Genomic DNA, 24,696 nt, shown 5'->3' on the forward strand with positions numbered 1-24,696 from the left:
AGATCCAGACAATGTTTGCGTACGTCAATTGTTCCATTTTTTTGACGAATGATTGAAAGAAACTGAACAATCTTTTGTCATCACTTCATCTGATAAGAGGCATTGATGCATTTTTGTGAATGTCAACTTGTTAAAACATTTTTATTTCGATATATGTATGTGTGTGTGTGTGTGTGTATGTGTGTGTGTGTGTGTGTGTGTGTGTGTGTGTGTGTGTGTGTATGTATGTATGTATGTATGTATGTATGTACGTAACTGTGTTATTTTGTTTTATAAATAATGTAAAACTAAACATAAACTATGAAATTCTTATCAAAAATACAACTCAATCTTTCATATTTGACGTATTTTCACGTGTAAAAATTAGTGATAATACATATATATAATAATGATTACATGAAAATGCAATAAATGATCGAACACAAATCAATCAAAAAAATGAAATTTCATTATAATAATTAATAATTTGAATGGAATAAAATGTAATTTGCTACATTCTATTTGCTTCAATCAATGAATTCGGTATATTCTTAATTCGAATTGAAAAATAAAATCAATGATATGTATATCAAAATATGAACATTAAAGACTAAAAAGGAAAAAAAAAAAAAACTTCCAAACTGATCGTTTTGCATTTGTAATTGATTGATTAACTTTTACCTAATTCGATTCCATCCTTAGATCAGAAAAACTATTATTATTATCATTATCATCAATGTTTTATTGTTATTATTATCATCATCGATGTCACCAATTATCTGATGTCTTCCAATTCTTCTTTCCTTTTATTATTAATGAATTTTTTGTTAGCAAAATGTTTTTTTTTCCTATTTAAATTCAAAAATTTATCACAATATTTCCTTCTTTTTCAGAATGGAAGAAAACTGAGACAATAGCGCCTATTATCATCGTTCATATCATTAATACAAAAACATTGCGATGAGCACAAGCACTTTAATGATTATTTCTACTTTTTTTATTTAAAAAAAAAAAACATTCTTAATCAGATAATGATATTTCCAAATTCCATGCTTCTGTCAACTGATCAAAGTTGTACACTTAAGCTTACCGCTTATCATAATTGCTTTATTTGAACGATTGAAAAATGATAAAAATAAAATTTAATTAATCATTTGCAAAAATTCGATAAAGTTCAAACATTACAGATAAATAACTATTACTGAATATTTTATCCATTTTAGGTTAAAATGAGTAATTATGCAACTATTAGTAATACTATACTGTAAGTTTCCCTTCTATAATACTAAATATTTTATAGCTGTAAAAACAAATTTAGAATTTCTTTCTTACTGCTCTGTTTCCTTGTGAAACAAAATAGCTTCCTTTCTTGATCGTTGACTTCTTGGTCCTCGATACTGGTAGAATCTCGAATCTGTACTGGTTCCGTTCTGTGTACGTGTACTGTGGGAGTCTTCGTGAAACATTTTATTATTCAAACCTCAAACTTGGGTAATTAAACCTTAGATTAACAATAAATATTATACAACATTACAATAATGAATTGATACGTAACATACAAATGTAACTTAATTACAAAACATTTAAAGATACAAGAAAGCTAGACATCTCGCAACCGAGCCATACCAAACAAGGAACTATAATCAGTGGCTTTGTAAGGAAGAAAATTGGGAGGGATTTTTGGGTGTTAAGGTTACGAAGTGGATGAAAATCATTTAAAACAATAGCCTTTGTTCATTAGGTTATAGCTTCGCCATTGTGGTGACAATAGCCATTAAAATGAAATAAATAAAGTTGAGATTTATTTTTTTTGCTAAACAATTGTACAAGTTAACAAATAAGCAAATAAAAACGTAAACAAATAATTACATAATTAATCGAATTGTCGTTGCTTTTTTTTATATATTTAATTCAAGTGAAAAAGTGAAAAGTTTTTAATGTAAAAATATTATTACAAATAATAAAAAAAAAAAGAAAATAAGTAGTAATGTTCTGTTAATTATATTTTTGATTTTCCAAAATTTCTCACTTAGAATATTCACTCAACAATTATTATTATTATTATTATTTTTTTTTTTTTTTGTCTTTTTATTAAGGATTTATTAGGCGTTAAACATTTTAATTTCAATTATCTGATGAGTTATTATTTTATGCATAATTTCAATTTAATTTCCTCTCAGATATGTCACTATTTTAGAACATTAAAAATATAATTAGAAGCAATGGTATTATTCGAGAATTCTCGAAAATATCAACTGAAAATGATATCAATAATGCAAAATGATATTATTAGTATTTGTGCTGTAAGAATGAGAAGATTTACTTTTATGAAAATTATTTTGATATTAATTGATAACATTAAAATTAATTAACAAAAGATAATTAATTAGTAAAAATTATTTAGAACAGTTAACATTAAAAAAATATTCCAGCTTCAATTATAGTAAAAAATGATTCGTTTTGCATTTTTAAAAAAAAAAAAAAATAAATTAATTATTTCAAAATTTATTATTTGCTTATTTACAGTATTATATTGTTTACCCTGCAACAAACAGACATTTCAGTAAAATTAACATTTTGCTTTCATCGATTCATCCTTTATTGATTGGTTTTTTCTTTTTTTAATGAAAATAAATTATTTAAATGAATCTAATAATACGAGTATACCAGTTATTTCAGATCATTGAAATTAATTATCAATTTTAATCAGATTATATGTGAATTAAAATGATGAAACATTTTAACGTTTGGTTAAAATTGACTAGGAAATGACGACAAAATGACAATGTTTATTGGCTGTGCTTTTTTGATTAATCGGACAACAATATGGGCAATAATTTGATATATTGGAATTGAACTAAATAGGACGGAAATGAAATGAAATGGAATTAAATTAAATTAAATTAGATTAATGGACAAATTATTCTTTTGAGTAAATGAAATAAGTGAATCATAAATAATGCAATTGATGAATGTGCCGTAAAAGTTAACAAAAATCAAACAAAATAAATTGAACGAACAAATTAAAAGCATTTCTCTCTTTTCTATTTTTTCATTTTTATAAACGAAGGAAGCATTTTTCCTATAATTTCTTTTCTTCAATTTTATTTCATTTTAACACAAAAAATTTAACATTTGCAATTTTAATTTTACTTCTAAAATTTCAATGATTCATTCATAGCATATAAGTTTGAATTTCAGTCAATGAATGTTTCAACTAATCAAATGAAATATTATCAATAATTTCTAATCAAATCAATAATAATGCTATTCTAATTCTAATGTTAATTTTAAAATTAAAAAGTAATAAAAAAAATAAAAGCAAAGTGAAGAAAAGAAAAAGAAAAGTAACAAAAAAAAGCAGTGAGACATTATTATTCTAATTTGAAATTGACGTCAACTTATTTAAAAAAAAAAAAAATATTTTTTAAAAATATATTAGTATATAATTTATTTGTACAACAAAATATCATCCGAAACTATTTGATGAATTCAATAAACCGATCAATTAGAATAAATTGTAAATATATTATTATTCACAAAGTTTTTTACTGTTAATTGTGAAAGAGTTCGTAATGATATCATTTGCAAATTTAATTTTATTGATTTTTCAAAAAAAAAAAAAAAAAAAAAAGAAAGAAATGTGCGCATTTTGAAATAAAATGAGCTTACTTTTAAAAAAAAGAACAGAAAAAAGGAAAAAAAGGAAAAAATGTTATTACTTTGTTTCTTTGTTTTTTTTTCCCTTTTTTGCTCCAATTAATTCAAATGAAACTAATTTGTTTAGTTTTATTTAAAAAAAAAAAAATTGACAAATAATTTTTAACAAATGATAATAAATAATGATAATGATGATAAATGATAACGATAATAATGATGATGAGATGAATCACATTATCATCATCATTTCATTCATTCATTCTTTCGTTTTTTTTTTCACTGCAATCCCTCCTCTTTCTTCGTTATGCCTTCTCATTTACAATGACTCAATCATCCGTTTTCTTAGTTGTTTGTATTCATGAAAAGCTTTTCTTTTTTTTTGCTCAAAATGAGTTTTTATATTTTAGTTTAATTTTTTTTTTTTTTTTTGTTATTCAAAACAAAAAAGTAGAAAATGATAGAATTTATTGATTTTTCAATAATTTCTCCACCAATTTCAGCCAAAAATGTGATTTTTTCTTTAACTTTAACTATTTTATAGCCATTATAAATTATTATATATGATACAAAATAATAATAGTAATAATAATAATAATAATAATAATAATAATAATAATAATAATAATAATAATAATAATAATAATGATAATGATAATGATAATGATAATGATAATGATAATGATAATGATAATGATAATGATAATAATAATATCAATAACTGAGAATAATGTAGTTGAAAATAAATCTTAAATTTAATGAAGTTATAAAGTTATTTTAAATTTAGAAATAAAAATCAGAAAAAAGAAAAAAAAAAGAGAAGAAGCAGTATTGGGAAATGATTAATTAATAACTGAAAGTAATTTAATTGAAAATAAATTTATATTAATCCTTTTCTCTTTTTTTTTTCTGAAATAAATTTAAATAAATTAAATTAGCTTAGTAATATTCAAATTATCATTTCTCAATTTCTTCTCCTTTTTTTTTTCTTTTTTCTCATTTTAAAGTTTGTAATTAATGAAGAATTCTTAGTGAAAGTAATTGCAAATTTTGATTTGTTTAATTTATTGAAAAAAAAAAAAGGAATTAGTGTTATAGATCTGAAAAGAGAGAGGGAGAGAGAAAGGGGGAGAGGGACAGAGAGGGAGAGAGAGAGGGAGTTATTCTTGTTGTTGTTTGGGTGACCGTAAAGATACAATGCATTGATGATTCTTTCTTTTTCTTTCACATTTTTATTTTTTCAATTTATTTCTCAGTCAGTCATTTCTGTATTCAATTATTATTTATTATTATTTTATTTTTATTATTTAAATATTTTAATTATTTTTATTGATTAATTTTATTGATTAATTGTTTTTTTTAATTTATTTAAATTATTGATTTATTTAAGATTATAATTTCATTCGATTAATTTTATATTTTGCATTGCATTCTATTTACAAATACATGTAAAAAGTAATGATAATAAAATCGCAAATATTTCAATTTAAAATTAAAAAAAAAAAAAATTGATTGATGAAAAAAATTTAGCACTTGCTACTTTTGTTAAGTGCTTTCTCATCATCATACTTTTTAAATTTCATTTCTTTTTTTTGATCAAATAAAAGTTACTAAGTATTAAGGTATTAAACGTTTGCACACTTTAAAATTTTAAAATAAGCTAAATTTAAAGGTTTTATTTATTATTTTTTTTTATTAAATCAAATTTTATCATTATTCAATGAAAAGTTTAATTTTTTCTTTTTTTTTTTTCTCTCTCATACTTTTATTATTTCAATTAATTTTTTTATTTATCTTTCTATACATATGGCAATGAAAATTTTATTATTTTCATTTGAAAAAAATTACATTTCTCATCGTTATGCATAATTTATGAGATGGAAAAAATCATTTGGAAAATAAATTTTTTAACCAATTAAATAGAAAAGTTTTTTTTTTTTTCTTCGTTTTTTTTGAGCGCTTTTTTTGTTTCTGAAATATTTTTTGAAATTTTTTTTACAATCATTTTCAATCAGTGATAGCAAAAAAAAAAAACTGTTTTAATTTCATTTGTAAAAAAATGAAAAAATTTTTTTCATTTCGATAAAAAATAATTTGCGTATAATTTATCAAATAATAATATTTAAAAAAAAAAATTTTAAATCAAAATTTTGATAATGAAAATAGAGGACGAAAAAAGTGATAAAATAATGGATGAAAAGCTTGAACTAAGTGCTAATTGTGGACGTATTCGATCCAAAGAGGACGAAGAAGCATTGGACAAAAAAATTGCTGAAATTCGAAAAAAGAATCAATTGATCGAACAAAGGAAAGAAGTTGAATTTATTATTAAATTTTAATTATTAATAATTTTTAAATTTTAATTATTATCATAATTAATATTAACAAATATTGCTATTAATTGCATTAATGAATAATTTGAAAGCAAAAAAAAAAAAAAAATTCAATGCTAGAAATTAATAATTTCAGCAAATTTAGTCAAACTGAGAAATTCACTTCATAAATTTGTTAATTAAAAATTAACAGATATTGTTTAATTATACATATATTATTTATTATTGTTTATTTTTTCATCAAAAGAATAAAAATTAAATTTTAATTTAATTAATTTAAACAAGAGAGAGAAGTTTTTTTTCGAAATTTTTTCACTCTTTTCTTTTTTTCTTTGAACAACAACAACAAACTTTATTGTTATTGAACTTAATTTTTTGTAATTTTATTAAGTGAAATTTTTATTTTAATTTTTAACAGTTATAAAAATTTGTTATTTTCGTTTTATTTTACTTTTTTTAAAACTTAATTCTAGGTTGTGGAAGAAGATCGAGCAAATTTTGTCAATGAATATGGCAAAATGAGCCTTTATGATAGAGCAAAAGGGACAATGTACAGAAATGTAAATTTTTCAACAAATCAAACTTAAAGGATAATCCAAGTCATTTTCGATGGTAAACTTACCCTTTCTCATACTAAGTATTATAATTAGAGTTACTCGTTTGATTCATTTATTCATTTCATTTTATTTTAGAGATTTTTTTCTTTTTTTAATTTATTACTTAAAATTAGAATTTGAATTGTTAACTATTACTATTATTATTATTGTTATTATAATTACTAAGGTTAAATTATTGTACTAAATATTATAATTAGAGTTACATACATTACTCTTTTGATTCATTTATTCATTTTCATTTTAATTTAAAGATTTTGCCATTTAGTTTTATTTATTTATTTATTCGTTCGTTGATTTTGTTGTTATTTAAAGTTAGAATTTGATTTGTTAACTATAATAATTATTATTACTGCTAAGGTTAAATTATCACTTATTAAAATTTAATAACTTACTTGTAGGCAAATAGCTTTGATACAATACTGTCACGTCGTTCATTCACGTAAGTGTTATAGTAAAGTTAAAAAGTTATAGGGAATAGATTACTTAAGTTTTGTACAAACATTTTTTAAAAGATAGGTAATGTTTGCATTATTGATTATAAATTATCAAACTTCTCTGTATTTTTTTATCTTTTAATGATAAATCTATCAATTTGTAATCATCTAAAGTCTAAACTAATATGAAAATAGCTCAAAAATTCACGTTTTGGTTATACGTGAAATACGTCAAATACAATACTATTAATATTCTTCGTTAATCAAATGTTATTGTATTGCACTGAATATGAAATGATATGTTTTAAAATAAACTTTTATGTTTGATTACATTTATTTATTTATTGCAAGTTAAATTTTAGCAATAAAAATTCAATTTTTTTTCCTTTTTTTTTTTTCTAATTTCAGAAAGAAACGTTAAAATCTCGAAAACCTGGAGAATGGGATCGAGAATGGGATGCTGGAAAACTAAGGTTTATCACTTTCTTCTAATTTTTTCTCTCTTTCTCGACATTTTATTGTTTATTTATTTTTTTTAATCTTTCCTTCTCTTATATTTCAATTTTAATTTTATGCGGGAAAAAAGTATAAGTCAAGCTTTTAGATATAGTAAATGTTCAAAAAAGCAGTTGAAAATTTTGAAATTTTTATTTTGTAAAAATTTTTTTAAGAATCATTTGGGAATCATTTTAATTTTTTATTATTTTAATTTCTTCATTTATTAATTTAGTTTTTTTTTTTTTTGAAAATTTTTTGTCTTTTCAATTATATATAATCACAATTCAGGTTCTTTTTTCTTTTTTTGACAATTATAATTTATATTTAGTGTTGAAAATTGGAAAGAGAATGTACCTGATATTGACAATAGTAAAGGAACAAATGCGCATTTTTTACGTCGATCAAAGAATCGTAGTAATGGTTGCAAAAGTAACAATAGCGCCACATCAAAAAAAGTAGCTGAAATTAAGGAGAAGAAGCAGAAGCTAGAAGGCGCTAAAGTTTGCACTGAAACAAACAAAAAAGTATGCTTTTTGTTTTTTGCTCACAAAAATTAAATTAAAAAAAGTGTTTCAAAAAAAAAATAATTAAATTAGGGAATAAAAAAAATTTTTGTTAATATCAAAAAAAAATTTTTTTTAGAAAAACAGCAATAATTGATTGCAAAAACTTAAAACTATTAAACATTTGATGAAGATTAATATAAAACAAAAATGTGTTTCTTAAACAGACGTGACCTGAGATCTATATTTTTGTATTTTTTAGATAGACGTGACCTCAGATCTGCATTTTTGTATTTCTTAAACAGACGTGACCTCAGATCTGCATTTTTCTGTTTCTTAAACAGACGTGACCTTAAATCTGCATTTTCTGTTTCTTAAACAGACGTGACCTGAGATCTATATTTTTGTATTTTTTAGATAGACGTGACCTCAGATCTGCATTTTTGTATTTCTTAAACAGACGTGACCTCAGATCTGCATTTTTCTGTTTCTTAAACAGACGTGACCTTAAATCTGCATTTTTCTGTTTCTTAAACAGACGTGACCTTAGATCTGAATCTTTGTACTTATCATTAAATACCATAACTCCAATTTGCAATGATACATTTGAATATCACTTATTTCATTTTAAATTATTTAAGAAAATTCTTTTTTCTTTTAAAAAAAAAAAAAAAAAAAAAAAAAACAAAAAAAAAATTTAAACAGAAAGGAAAGAAACTTTTTCCAATTTCTTTGCAATTTTTTTTACTGCAATTCATTTATTCGTATTTTAATTACATTTATTTGTTTCAGTATGATAAATTGATTTTTAGTGAGAATAATTACGATTTTTATGATACTAAAAATTTTGTCATTTGTTAAAAAAAAAAATAAATAAATAGAATTTTTCACTTTTGTCGATTTAATTCCAGGTCAAAAATTTTATTGATATTATATTTAATTTAGTCTGAAATTACTTCTATAAAAATAATTATCAGTTATTTATGAAGTAAATAATATTGTTAACATGATAAAAAAAAAAGCAATCAAATTTTTTTTTTTGCTTTTTTTGATATTTAAAATATTTGATGGTAAAAATTCGAAAAATTTTAAAAATTCCGGAAACAATTGCAGAATACTAGTTGCATGAAATCGATAAATAAATGAATAAAATTTTATGACAAATTTCATACCAATCGACAAACAAATAGACAACAACAACAGCAACAACAACAAAAACAACAACAAACCGGTGGAAAATACAGGAAGCAATCATCCGGAATATCCAGAAAATGTTTTTCGACTGGACGAATGAATTCAGATGATGTTGCTAATGCTTCAATTGCTACACAACATTTGGATACAGTTCAAGTGAATATTTCAATGCTTGAATTAAAAAAGGTTCTCATTTTTGAATTCTAATTTTATAAAGATTTAAATTCTGGTTAATTTTTAATATATTCAAATGAATTAATTTTTAATTTCATGTTTACAGGAATATTTATCTGTTCTATTCATCATTGCATTTAATATGATCCAATATTTTAGAAATTAAAATGATGTCACAGATTATTTATCTTGTAATTCTTCCATTCATATGCAAAAAATAAAAAATTGAATATATCTTTTTTTGAGTGTAATCGTGTAGGACTGAACTAATTCGAAATCAATATATTTGAAAAGTAATTAAAAACTTAAATGTCTAATTCTTAAGCTCTTAAAAAATTATTTTCTCATTTTGCAAAAAAAAAAAGTGCTGATGGAATTTTAAATTCATATTTTTTATTTTTTTCTAAAATAATTTTCTCAATTAAAATTAAAATAAACAAATTTATAATTTTTAAATCAATATTATTATCTATTATTTGATTTTGTATATGCAAAAACGGAAGTATTATTGACATATAATTCATTTCAAAGGATAAAAAAAAAAAAAAATATTAAGCTTAATGAGTTTGCTAAAATGGTTAACTCCTCTTTCTGGCCTATATTGATTTTATGGCGCAATTGAATATAACTGCATTAGTCAATTGCGCAATGAAATATCTTATGTAATGTGAGTGGAATATGTTTGGGTGTTGAAGTTGGAGTAGAAATAAAGTGTTTGAATTTCACTTCCGAATATTTACTTTCTTTTTAAAGCATCAACATAATATTCTCATTCTCATTTTCTATGTATTTTTACCTCCCCCTCTCTCTCTCTCTCTCTCTCTCTCTCCTTCTCCCCCTCTCTCTCTTTCTCTAGGATAAAATTAAATATAAAGCTAAAGCTTTATGTGCACCTCTGTTCCTGTGTCTAAATTGCAAAAAGGTGAAATTTGATATCAAACCACAGTATCCCATTACCAATGATTGTTTAGTTTCACTCTTTTTGACTTTTTCACTTCTTCACTTTCTTCTTCTTTTCTTTTCTCTCTCTCTCCCTCTCTTTCTCTCTGTGTTACCTCATATTCTTAATATTTTCCTGAAATTACTACGTTATACTAAGAAATGAACTGATATTTCAGGATGCACAAACAATTGTTAAATGTAAAAGTAATAATGATAATGATAACGATAGCGATGATAACAACAATGATAATAATAACAATAATAATGATGACAATGGCAAAATTAACAACAATTTTAAAAAGTTATCAACAACAATCGTTAGCGCTGCTAATGCTTCTTCAACGATGCCAACTCGATCAATTATCAAAGAATACGGTAGGTAATTGATAATTGATTAAAGATTCTTTTTTCTTTTTGAAAAATATTTAATTAAAAAAAAAATTAATAATTCATTCTAAAATTAATTACAAATTTGTCTAATTAAATTAACTTTCAATTGCTTTATAGGTTATATTTTATGCTAAATTTTATTTAAACATTTTTTTATTTTTTTTATGCTAAATTTTATTTAAACATTTTTAGTGCTAAAATTTATTTTGGCAATTTTATTACAAAATTAATTTGCATAATTTGCAAAAAAGAAAAGAAAAAAAGCATTTTTTTTTTTAAAATTGAAATTAAACTAAAATATTATTTCAAATGGTTTATATTTTTCTTTTTTGATTAATATAAATTTATTAATTACTTTTATAACTCTCAAATATCAATCAATATTTGTATTTAATTATTGATATTTGACTATTCAATTATATAATTTAACATAAATTTATATATAACAATAATCATTTGAATATTTAAAGTTTTACAATTTTGAATAATTTAAATAAAATTTCTAATTTTTTTTGAAGAAATTTTTCGAAATTCTTTTTTTAAATTTATTATATTATTCCTTCCTTTTTTTTTTTTAACTTAACTATTTTAAGTAATCAAAAATAATTGAACAATAAGAAATGAGCAAACAAATGAGGGCTATATTTACTGAACGGTGCTAATTTATATGACTGTTCTTCTTGACCTGCCATATGACAATAATCAATTTAAATTCTTTGTCGGCAATCCTTTCAAGTTTACAATTAATTTTAACTTAATGCTAACTTTATTAATATATAAAGTTAAAAAATTAATGTTTTTTTTTTTTTTTTTAAATAATTTTGATTAAATATTTTTGATATAACATATCAAATGATTGCTAAATATCATACAAAAAAAAAAAAAAGTTGTTCTGGTGACCCCGAAAGTGACAGATAAATGATTGGACAGATTAGTTGACACAAAGTTGATGGAGTGGCTTCCGCGGATAATGGATTAAACCATCCGTTTCAGTTTGAGTTATTATTATTTGATCTGACTTCCGGTGAACTGCAAATGTTTTACAAATTATTTCTTCTGTTAGCTCAGCTGGTAGTCTTCCGGATGATCCAGAAAAAATCTTTTCATTTCCAGAAAAAATCTTTTCATATGTTAATTCCTTGTAATATAATAATAATTTAGATATTACAAGAAAAAATAAAAATAAAAGACATTTCATTTCGAATTTTTTTTCTGAATTATTTTACCGAAAGCCTTCAAATTTCATCGAAATGTAAATATTTCATTTGTAAGTTAAAAATAAAATTAATAAATCATTGCATTATTATTTAGCTAATCAAATTATTTTAGTAATTAATTAGCAGCTAATTATAGTTATCATAGAATAGCACTTTTCAAAACAAAACATTGAGATTGTGAAAAGATTCATTAATTTATTATTTCATTGTTTTCTGTAAAACCAAAAGTATTTAATTTCATTTTTTTTTTTTTCAGTTGAGATTTTAAGTTTTATAAATCAGTTTGTAAATTTCAATCATTCAGTTTTGAAATATTTGAATTATTATAAAATATTCCATTTCAGGAAACAATGATAAGGATGTGATTGTGATGGAAGATGTTAAAAATTTGTTGGATGAAATTTTATCGGAAATGAAATGAAATAAATTCGAAAACGATAAATAATATTTTCTAATATTATTGATAAGTCATCAATAATTCGTATATTTTGATTACCTATTATCAATGAAGAATTTATTGATGATTAATTAATGGATTAATTAATTGTGTATTGTTTACCTATGCTAATGATATCTGCTACAAATTGTGCTACTATTATTATTATTACTATTATTACTGTTATTATTATTATTACCATTATTATTATGTTATTATTATTATTATTATTATTATTATTATTATTATTATTATTTTAGTACGAACTTTTTTATGGCTTCAATATTTTCAAATTTTATAACATTTCGAAAAAAAAAATGCGATAAAAGTAATTGAATAGCAGCGTATTACCTCTCATTTAATCATTTTATTTCAATTTATTTTTATTTCTTTTGTCATCCAAAAAATAAACAAATGAAAAGTGAAAAAAGTTAAAAAAAAAAAATTGAATTTTTAAGGACATTGTTTCTTCACAATTTTTATAGAAAATAAACAAATGATATAACCATTTTTTTGGCGCAAATGGAAACAGATTAAAAAAGTTTGAAATAAAAAATGTGAAATGGAATAATTTAGAAAAAAATGTTTGCTGAGGTATAATTTTGAAAGATTAATTTTAAACTTATGATGAATATATGAAATTATTTGAATGAATTCATAGTTAATTTATTCTAAAATTAACACAACAAACGAAGCGTTAATTTCTCAAAACTGAATTTTAAAAATTTGTGATAAGATTTTGAATGCAAAATTATTTTTAAATTTTAGTTTATTATTTTATAAAATTAAAACTTTATATATATTTCTTTTATTTCGACAGAATTTTTTCCTTTTTTCTTTTTGAAGAATATTTTTATTTTATCATTTTTTCGAGGTTTTTTTTATTCTCTTCAAGCATAAATAAGTATTATTCCATTTAGTAAAATTACAATAATAATTTTTTGCATAACCTAGGAAAAAAAACTTTATAAAACTTTATTTGAGTTATAATTAAATTATAATTAATTTTTTAGTAAATAATTAAACTTTAACGCTTCAAAAATATTTTCTTAAGTTTTGCATATATTTTACTTCTTATTTCATTTCAAATTTAAAGAAAAAAGGAAAATAAAAAGAATGAGGAAGTGAGGAAAAAAAAGTGAAAGGAAGAAATGGAAAAAAAAAAAAAAACTAAAAAATTGCTTTCATCTTTTTTCGTTTTCTTTTTTTCTTCAATTTTTTTTTTTCAAAATGCTAAAATATTACGGTGAAAATGTGACAAGTTTTTTTTTCATCAAATTTAAAAATTCTTTCCTTACTAAAAAAAAAATAGAAATAAATGAAAGAAAGAAAAAAAAAAGATTTGAGAAAATTAATAATTAATAATTTACAAAAAGCGCAAAAATCCTTCTTTAAATCTTCTTTAAATAAAGTAAAATTAAAGCGACAATAAAACTAATAAAAATTATTAGCATTCATCAAATCTTAATATTTCTCTTTTAATTACTTTTAATTTTTTTTTAAGTACAATTTTTTGAAATCAATTTTAATTATGTTTTTTAGAAATTAATTAATTATTTTTGTTTACTGCTCATCTGTAATTGTAGCATTACATTAACTAATGTTAATCAAAAAAAAAAAAAGAAAAATTAAAACTAAAGAAATAAAATATACCGTAGGAAAATGCTTTAAAAAAATTGATTCATCCAAGAGAAAAGGGAAGAAATGAGAGAGAGAGAGAGAGAGAAAAAAAAAGAAAGAGAAATTAAATGGAAAATAACATTCAAAACATATTGAATAAATAGAAATGAATTTCGAAATTTTTTTTTCAAATTAATTCCAAATCATAATTTTTTGTTTTCTTTTATTAGTAAAAAAATTTTTGCGCTGAAAATTTAATCAAATTTTATCAGTGCATAAATATAGCTTTTTTTGTTATATTAATGAAATTTATTATTGTTATTAATAGTTTTATCAGTGTTATCATTATCATTATCACTCATTTATTACTACATCAATTGAAGGTAGTCAAAATGATACCAATTTAGCAGCCAGAAAGCAACAAATCATCGAACATATATTAAAACATACATTGAAAGAATTGGAGGAAGCCTGTTGAGGACTGTTGAATGATTGACAAGGTGTTAGGCGCAAATGTGACAGCCATGAGTGCCTTTGTGCCAGAAGATTACTTCGAAAACCATTGAAATGCTTCGATCCAAGCATTAGTTTTGAGGAAGATGCATTGCATTAGACCGCGGCCACTAATTTCTGGTGTACTAAACCACTACCGCCATTATTACTCATCACCATTACCGCCTATCAATATATCAGTCATCATTATTACCATTATCAATTGTTTATTTACTATCATCTATTATCATTGATAATTTATACTTATTCAATAGGAGGCTAATTGTAACTATTAGTACTTTGTCCAATTTATTTATCAAACAACAATTTTACACTGTTCAATTTTGTTTTCTTATTTCTATTTGATAAAATGATAAGGTCGGAAAAAAACTCGTATAGATAATAAATAAATAAATATTTATGTTAGATCTTTTTTTCTTCTTTCTTTGTTTGATAAATTTTACTTACTTATTTAAGTGCATTTTTCTTTTTTATCAAATCATATCAGTAACAGCGATATTTGTTATTTCAAATATTAATGCATTCCAATTATTATTTATCCTTCTATTTATAACTTCATACAAAAAATAAATAAAAAATAACTCATTTTTAGAATTCAATTATGAAATACTGATTAACTAATAGTCAAGTCTGATAAATAATATTTGAAGTATTAAGATTGATAAGATCTGATAGTAATAAGATAAATCTGATATTTTAAACCTTAATTAATTTGGGGAAAAAATGAATTACTGTCAATTGTTATCATTGATTTGAATCGATCCATCTGCCAGATTCCTTTCATTACTTGTAATTTACATTAATTCATCTTATTACTAACAAATTATCAGTTCATTGATAAGCCTTTATTTTCTAGCAACAACAACTTATCATTCATTTACTTATAACTACTTATTCACTTATAATAAGGTACTTTTTGCTTACTATAATATGCTAATATTTCCATATATTTACTTATATCCATTATTTTTGAATTTACCTTATTACTAACAAATTATCAATTCGTTGATAAGCGTTCATTTCATAACAACAACAACAACAACAATAACAAATAACTTATCGTATCATTTATTGTCTTATTACTTTTTGTTTACTATCACATGCTAATATTTCCATATATTTACTTATATTCTAATTTTTGCTATCATACAAAAAATAAAAAGTAAAAAATACAAAATTAATAAAAGAGTAATTTAGGTGACAAATTATGATTACAAATGCTAGCAATTTTATTTGAAATGTCTAGAAAGTATTCGGTTTATGGTTGTCATCATAGTATGCTAGAATGGTTGACAGATGACTGACTTACTTTACTTTAGGAATACCACCTTTACCACCTTTTTTTTTCCCTTTAACTATGGTAGTATTTCTTCTTTTTTTTTTAAATTTAAATCCCTCCCAATGAAATGTCCCAGATGAGTGACAGTAGTTGAGAAATGTTGTTTTAAAATGAAAGAGAATGAAGGAGATTGAAAAGAGAGAGAGAGAGAGAGAGAGGACAAGGGGGGAGAAGAAGGAGGAGGAGGAGGAGGAGGCGAAGGTTGACGAAATGATTTAGCTTTCTTTTACCGAACCAAAAACGCACCGCTTTGCATCTCCCATTTCACAATATCATCAACCAACAGCGCCATCTCATCATATCTCTCTTAATATTAACATCAATCGACGATTATTCATTTTAATACCAAAAGGGAGGAGGAATAACTAATATTTTATTACAGTTACAGGATTTAAATTTTGGCTTATTTAATTCGCCAACCTGTAAAAAATATCAAATTCAAATTGAAATTTGAAGAAGAAAAAGAAAAACTGTACATTTCTCATTTTCATTCATTACAAATAGCCATCTGTAATTCTCTCTTTCCTTTTTTTTTTTTTTTTTTTTTTTGGCTAATTTTAAATTACAAGGTTAATTATTATAATGGAACAACAATATCAATTATCTATTCAACCGTGAGTTCTTTCTTTTTTTTTCTTCTCCTTCTCTTTTTTTCCACGGGAAATATTTGAAAAGAAATTTTCAATGAAATTAAAAAATATAATCTTGAAAAATTATTGTTGACATATCATAATGATATCTGATACAACCATATCAGTATTTCTAAACATACGCAAACAAAACAAAACAAAAAAAAAAGGAAAACAATGAAAACATGTAATTTAGTACTCATATACCTACAGATATGAATAAATTTCGTTGACAAATGACAGTGACAAATACTCATCTACACTCATCATCCATTCATCAACCAGCTCTCCTCCTCATCATTATGTACAAATTAAATAAAAATTAAACAAAAGTTACAGTAAGTTAATATCAAAAGAAAACTGATCATCGAGATTGATCGAAATTTTATCTCAATAGCATATCAATTTCTATAAAAAGTATCCAATTTACATTACGACAATGTTGCAAAAAAAAAAAAAGAAAACAGGTTAAAATTACATAACTATTAGTAATATATTTAATTTCAGTAATAGTAACCTAAAATCCATTCTAACAATTCTTCCGCCTCCCTCACACCTCCCAAATTTTAATAATTAATCCTTCTACTATTTCATGTTTATATTTATATATTCCATTTCAGTGAGAGTACATTTGATAGCGATCAGGTTGCTTGTGTTTGTGAAGTTCTTCATCAATCGGGTGACATCGATCGTTTGGTATGATCCATTTTTCATTATCATTTCATTTCATTTCTTTTTTTTTTCTTTCATTATTTTTTTTTTTTAAAAATAGAACAATTAATTATTATAATTCCATTTTTTTTTTAATAATATAGCAACAATTTATTTTTATGATTTTATTATTATTACAGTAATATCTGTAAATTACTATTTTTATTATCATTATTAGATTAGCTCACAATAAATAATCGTTCTTGAAAAGAAATTTTAGAAAAAAAGCTATTTGAGCTGTAAACAATGATTATTTATCAGTTAGACATGTAGCAGCATCTATTAATAAAACATTTTAAAAAACTTTCAATTTTACCTTAAATTTTACCTCTATAATTATTATTCATTAATCATTTCTATATCATATCATATCATATCATATCAGTACCAGTGACTATCGATTGTTCTTATTATTCCACTATTACAGTGATTGTGAGAAAAAAAACTCAATTAAATTTTGTAGAGTGAAACTTTAAAAAAAAAAAAAAAAATTGCATTTTATTTGTTTATTTTAAAAAGTATTAAACTATAATTTACCGTAACTCTTTTTGATCAATGTTTTTTAATTCCTTTATCATTGAATTTTATAAATGTAAATATTAAAATGATATATGACTAATTATATACTAGTGATAGTGATAATTCTGTGTTAATGATAATGATAATTGCATATATGAGATGTTAAGTAATCTTTTTTTTTTTTTGATAATTTCAAGGCTGAATTTATTTGGGCAATACCAAATCGAGAAGATTTACGGCGTAATGAAAGTGTCCTTAAAGCTCAAGCATTTATATGTTTTCATCGGCAAAATTTTAAAGAACTTTATCGAATTCTTGAAACTAATCAATTCTCACCAGAAAATCATGCAGAATTACAAGATTTATGGCTGAAAGCACATTATAGTGAAGTAATAATTAACTTATCTTAATTTTAATTTCAATTCTTATTTCATATTTGATTTTTATTTTAAATTTAAGTTTAATTTTAAAAATTTTCGTTTCATTTATAAATGGATAAATTTCAAAAAAAAAAAAAATAAAAAAATTGTTATGCAAAAGCAAAATTTTGTTAATGTAAAAAAAATGCAGAATTGTAGAAAATAATAAGTTCAAAATTTTTTTTTTGATTTTAATTTTTTTAATTTCTATTGCATAGGCTGAAAAAATGCGAGGTAGAGAATTAGGCGCTGTTGGAAAATATCGAATACGACGAAAATTTCCGCTACCTCGAACAATTTGGGATGGTGAAGAAACAAGTTATTGTTTCAGAGTAAATATTTTTTTTTTTTAATTAGTTGAAAAAAAAATTTTTTAATTTTTTATTTACTTTAAAACATATTTTATAAATTTAATGAATTCACATAAATAAAAATTAAATATAATTTATAAGTATTAAATGTAATTACTATGTTTTAATATATACTTATCTAAGTATGATTTAAAATATTAAATAAAATTAATAGTAGTAATCAAATAAAGTTACTTTTAAAGTTTAATTGGAAATAGCACAAAAAAAAAACTTTTTTTTTTGTTCATTCATTTTATTTTATGCATTTTTTGAATTTAACCACTATTAAAATTTTTTCGGAAAAAAAGTTTAAATTAAATTTATTGAAATTTGATTTTTTATTTTTTACTTTTTTTAAACTTTTTTTTTTTTAGGAGAAATCAAGGTATACTTTAAAAAATTGGTATGCTAAAAATCCATATCCATCACCAAAAGAGAAAAAAGAATTAGCCGAAGAGACACATCTTACTGTAACACAGGTATCAAATTGGTTTAAAAATAGAAGGCAACGTGATCGAGCTGCTGAAAATAAGGGCAGGTAAGAAAATTAATTTTGCATTTTAAATTTTAATAAACAAAAAGAGAAAAAGCTCAAAAAAAAATTCTTTTTTCTTTTGTTTTTTTTTTTTTTTTGTTAAATAATTTTAACAAAAATAGTTGATTAAATTAATAATTAAATAATTGAAAAAAAAAAGATTATAAAATTAAATTAAATAGTTAAAAATTAAGAAAAAATTATATAAATTAAAAAAAATAATATTTTAAAGAAAAAAGAAAATGGATAAATTTGAAACATTAAAATTATACTAATTTACTTATATAATAAATTATATTTTGCTTGTTTGTATTTTATGTTTTAATTATTTTATTTTATTTTCATATCTAAATAACATTTATAAAAAATAAAAGCAGTCATTTAGTAATTCATTCTGAAATATAATTTCAATAATTTCCATTAGTTTTTGTTGTATTAAATACAACGATTTTCTCAATTTCAAAAATTTTAAATTTTCTCGGTTTGCTGCAAACTTTTATTTTTTAAAAAAATTTTGGTTTTTTTCTCACATTCATCTTAAAAATTTTTCCTAAAATGCAAATGTGATAAAATAGAAATGATATTTTATGCTTGTCAGTTCTAATTCATAATGCTATTATCACTGATAAGAGAAATAAATAAAGTGGAAGCAGATAACTGTTCAGTACATTCAGATATATGAAAAATTTTATTTTAAAAAATGTTTTATTGAGAATTTTTTTTTTTAAAAAAAATGGCGAGCTTTTGAACTGAATTAGTCAAGTTTATTTTATCATGTCATCGTTTATCAGTGATCGCTTAAGTTCTAAATTAAATTAAATTTAAAAATCTCTTTCAAATGATGGCAAGAATTTTAGAAATTACTTTTTGCATCATATGGATTTAAACGAAAAAATTTTCCTCTTTTTATTAAAATCAGTTCATATTATGAAATCAAAATCATTTTGCTTTTTAATTAATAATTTTTGTTATCAATTTTGCTGTTTGCTATTGTTATCATTTAATTATCATTTAAATTGTTTTTTAAAACTTCATTCATCATACCTAATACAATTATTATAGTATTATCAGCACATTTTTCACAATGATTTACAATCATTTTTATCATCATTCTTATCATCAATATTATCAAAATCATTCCTTGTCTGTTATTATTATCACTGAATTATCATACAACTTTTTTTTTTTTTTCAAAACTTCAACCACTGCAAACTATAACCCCTGCAATTATTATAGCATTATCACCATATTTTTGACAGTGACTTATAATCACTTTTATCATCATCTATCATTATTATTACTATCATCAATGTTATCAACATCAATCCTTGTCACAATCTTTCATTACTCAGCGAACAAGCGCTCTTGTCAAGTTTGAATGATATGGACAAATGCGTGTCAGTTGTTGACAAGTTACTCTTTACAGAGAGATATTTCATCTCTTTGTTTCCTTTATGCAAAACGATGCTCAATTTATTGAACATCTGAATTAGTTGTAACAAACAGGTAAAAGTATCTTCGTTAAAGGCGTTACAATGATAAATGATACTTATCACTGCCACTATCACTTCCATCTCTTTTCTTTCTCTTTCTGATTACTATTACATCAATTTTGATGTCTAAAAGATGTATTACAATTAGCAATAACATGATGGCTTATCGTATCTTTTCAATTTTAATTAAATCTTTTCAAATTTTTATTAATTTTTTTTTCTATTCTAATTTGCAAAAAAAAAAAGGAAAAAAATCAAACATTCATATACTATATGAAAAAACTTAATTAATTAATTTATTTATTATGTATAAAAAAATAAAATCAATTTGCTAATCAAATAAGATTAAAAAAAAAGAAAATTTTTTCTTTAAACTAGTGATTAAACTAGTGATTAAAAAATTGAAACATATTAGAATAAAATAAATGAATGATTTTAAAAATATTGCTTGCATTAATTTTCATCAAATAATTTAATTCAAATTAAAATTTGATTTTCAAAAAAAAAAAGTTAAAATATTAGGATAAAATAACTAAATGATTTACAAAAAAAAAAAAAAAAAAAAAAAATCCATATTATAAAATAAGTCAATTTAATTCAGTTACTTCAGTGTAAATTAGTTTTATTATTTATACAATTATGTAATTAATAAATTCACATACTTTTAATTATACATAAATAAATATATAAATAAAAATTAATAAAATTTCAAAAACAAAAAGAAAACGAAAGAAAAAAAAATGGAATCATTCATAATAATTACTTTCAACTTTATATAAATAAAATAATAGAAATAAAAATTGATAGAATTTGAAAAACAAAACAAAACAATCGAATCATTCATTCACACATTCATAACAATCATATGTTTGACTCTCTTTCTTTCGTTCTCTCTCCCTCTCTCTCCCTCTCTCTCTCTCTCTCGTTAATGATTACGGTAGATTTGATCAATGCTATCTAACCTTCTCTAATAATTTGTTTATTTTGTGTAAACAAGGTTTAGCAGTTCTGGGCAGAAAAGCTATTTGTGTACGACCTGTAATTCCGGGACCACTTGACACTTGACAAGACAGAGGAGAGCAACTCATATCTGAATATATTTGCATAAATCTGTCTGTTTGGGTATGTGTATGTCTGTGTATGTGTGTATTTGTATGTGTTTGTTTGTCTATGTATGTGTCTGTATATATATATGTGTGTGTGTGTATGTGTGTGTCTGTGTATGTTTTTGTATGTCATTCATTTCAAAACTTTCAGGTGTTCTTTATTCACAATTTATGTGAAAACAATGAATGAGCAAAGGATCGAATGAAATGAATGAGAGAGAGAGAGAGAGAGGGAAAGGGAAAGAGAAAAAAAGAGAGAGAGAGAGAGAAAGAAACTTTAGTTATTTGTAAAGTTTATTTACAGAAGTGAACAATGAAATGATATTATAGTCATTTTGTAGAGAATATCTTATAAACATTTACTAATTTATTGATGTAACAATAATGTGACACACAATGGATTCTTTTCTTTTTCTCTTTTGTTTATTTATTTTTCTTTGTTTTTCACTTTAAAAAATTATAATTTATTTGTTCTATGATAATTTTTCAGTGAAAAAGAAAAAGAAAGAAAGAAGTAATTAAATAAACAATAAAATAAAAATTTAATTAATGAAAAAAATTTTAAAAACGATAATTATTTGAAAAATTAATACAAATTATTATTTTACAACAAAATATGCACGAAAAAAAAAAAAGAAAGAAAATAATAAATTTATTTAGTCAATAACTTTCTATAAAAAGAGAAAAAAATTAAATAAACAATAAACTAAAAATGTAACCAATGAAAAAATTTTTAAAAATTTAATAATCAAAGATAATTATTTGAGAAATAATTAAAAAATATTGTAAAAATTTAAAAACATTTAAAAAAAAATTATTGTAATTATTAATTTACAACAAAACAATTTGCAAAAAATAAAAAATAAAATGAAACAACGAAAATACTTAAAATATTAGATAAATTGTTTAAACAAAAGTGAAATTATAAATTATTTGAAGATTAATTAATGAGATAAATTATTTTAAAAGTAATTTTAATAATAATAATAATAATAAATGCATAAATTTATAATTAAATAATTGATTATTTAATATTTGTTAAAAAATTTTAATTTTGATTAATTAACTACCAGTATAATAATTCTATTACACAATGACACATTGACACGAACACTAATTCCAGCGATGATTGTCTGTCTGTCTGTCAATTGATAATTGCTAAATGACAAGAAGAAAATGTCAACGATACTTACTTGTCTGTTTGTCATAAATCATAATTGATCCCTCAGTGGTATATAATATTTAAAGTAAACTAAATATAATTTTGTCGATTTTTTTTTTAAAAAAAAAAAAATTTATTAAACATTTCAACAAAAATTTAATCGCAATTTAAATGATTAAAAAAAAGAACGGAATTTTAAAATTTGAATTAAGTGGTATTTTCTCGAAATTTTATCTTAAAATTAAGAATATTAACAAAATTTAAATGTTATAAATATTTAAATGGAATTTAAATAACAAAAAAAGAAAATGGAATTTTGGATAATTTAAATAATATTTCTTTTTAAAATTTTATCTCAAAAATTACAAAAATCAACAAAATTGAAATAATATAATTATTTAAATGGAATTTAGATGATAAAAAAAAAGAAAAAAAAAAACGGAATTTTGACAGATTTCAATGATTTTTTTTTTAAATTTTATTTTAAAATTTAAATAATTAATTTTTGATTAAATTCTTATTAAACAATCATAGTAAGATTGAATAATTATAATTATCTTACTAAAATGTCACATTATCGTGTCATCACATTAGCACTAATTAACTGTTAATTTTTTTTTACTAATTAATTTATTCTGTGCTAATTCACTTCAAATTATTTAAGATTAATTGCACTGATAAAAAAAGAGAAATATATTAATTATTTCTTTTCAATTTTATATAATTTCAATTATTTTTTTTTCTTAAATTAATGGAAAATATTTTTAGGATTGCAAATATTATTCAAGTAAAAATTAAATAATTAACTTATCTCCATCAAATTTTACGAGCTTCACTGATAATCATTGAAATTGAAATTCATTTTAATTAAAAAAAAAACAACATTTACAAATAATTTTGTTTTTTAAAATATTATTTTACTATGCTTTGAACTAAAATTCATTTTTTTTTTTTTTAAATTTAATAGTAATAAGTTTATGTTAAACATTTTATTCTTTTTCATTTTTATTTTTCATTGAAACATTTAATTTTCTACTTTTTATTAGTAAAGTAAAAAAAAAAAAAAAAAAAGATTAAATCATTTTTCTTTTTATTTTTGATTTTAATTAAATATACATTTTAATAAATATAAACTCTTTTTTTTTGCCTAAATATACATTTTTATAAATATATTATGAAAATTTATATTTATTTAAATTTCAGTGGTTTATGTGGTGAACGAAAAGAAGATTCAGATATATCCAGTGATGATGGCTTGTTTGATATTAAACATCAACAACAACAACATCAACAACAACAACAACAACAACATCATCAACAACAACAACAGCAGCAACGACAACAACGTCAACAATGTTCACAAATGCTTTTGAATCAATCAATGTCAACGTCAATGTCATCAGCGATTCAGGAGACGAATAGTCTTGCGACAGCTTACAATAATCAATTAGCAGTAGCAACTGCGCCTGGATTTAATTTTGCTTACAATACAAATCAATCCATGCAATATATTCCGAGTGCTGATATGATATATATGACAAGTTATCAGTCATTGTGATCGTTTTTTTATTTTTTATTTCTAAAATTATTTTAAATATTATTTGGAAAAAAAAATCAAATAATTTTTGAATATATCAAATTTAAATTTAAAAACAAATTAATGTAACAAATATTTTAGCTTATTTTAATTTAAATCATTTTTTTTTTTAAAAAAAAGGAAAAAAGCAATAGTTTTTGTTAACAATTTGATAAAAATATGTATTTGTTTATATTTAAATTTCATTCCAAATTTTATGAAATATTTCAGATGAATTTAATTAATTTAATTTTAATTTATTTGCTAAATGTATACGATCGCAATATTGATTCATTTTTTTCATTTTTTTCTTTTTTTTTTTTTTTTTCTACGATATAAAAAATAATGTT

At 21.9% G+C, this 24,696-nt stretch overlaps 2 protein-coding genes across 2 annotated transcripts; both read left to right on the top strand.

The window, feature by feature from the left end:
• Nucleotides 1–5,825: 5,825 nt before the first annotated feature.
• On the top strand, nt 5,826–12,359 carry Bm17796 (Uncharacterized protein; the record flags this gene model as incomplete). The annotated part of the gene is made up of 6 exons (XM_043082295.1): nt 5,826–5,951; nt 6,443–6,529; nt 7,429–7,493; nt 7,847–8,018; nt 10,508–10,706; nt 12,283–12,359. 6 exons carry the CDS (start codon nt 5,826–5,828, stop codon nt 12,357–12,359), a joined length of 726 nt encoding a protein of 241 aa, XP_042938229.1.
• A 4,069-nt stretch (nt 12,360–16,428) lies between these two features.
• On the top strand, nt 16,429–24,328 carry Bma-ceh-33 (Uncharacterized protein; the record flags this gene model as incomplete). The annotated part of the gene is made up of 6 exons (XM_043082296.1): nt 16,429–16,460; nt 17,096–17,171; nt 17,903–18,094; nt 18,343–18,456; nt 18,849–19,012; nt 23,974–24,328. 6 exons carry the CDS (start codon nt 16,429–16,431, stop codon nt 24,326–24,328), a joined length of 933 nt encoding a protein of 310 aa, XP_042938230.1.
• Between the last annotated feature and the right edge of the window lie 368 nt (nt 24,329–24,696).

Source organism: Brugia malayi (genome assembly GCF_000002995.4).
Source record: "Brugia malayi strain FR3 genome assembly, contig: Bm_v4_Chr4_scaffold_001, whole genome shotgun sequence".
Lineage (NCBI taxonomy): Eukaryota > Metazoa > Nematoda > Chromadorea > Rhabditida > Onchocercidae > Brugia > Brugia malayi.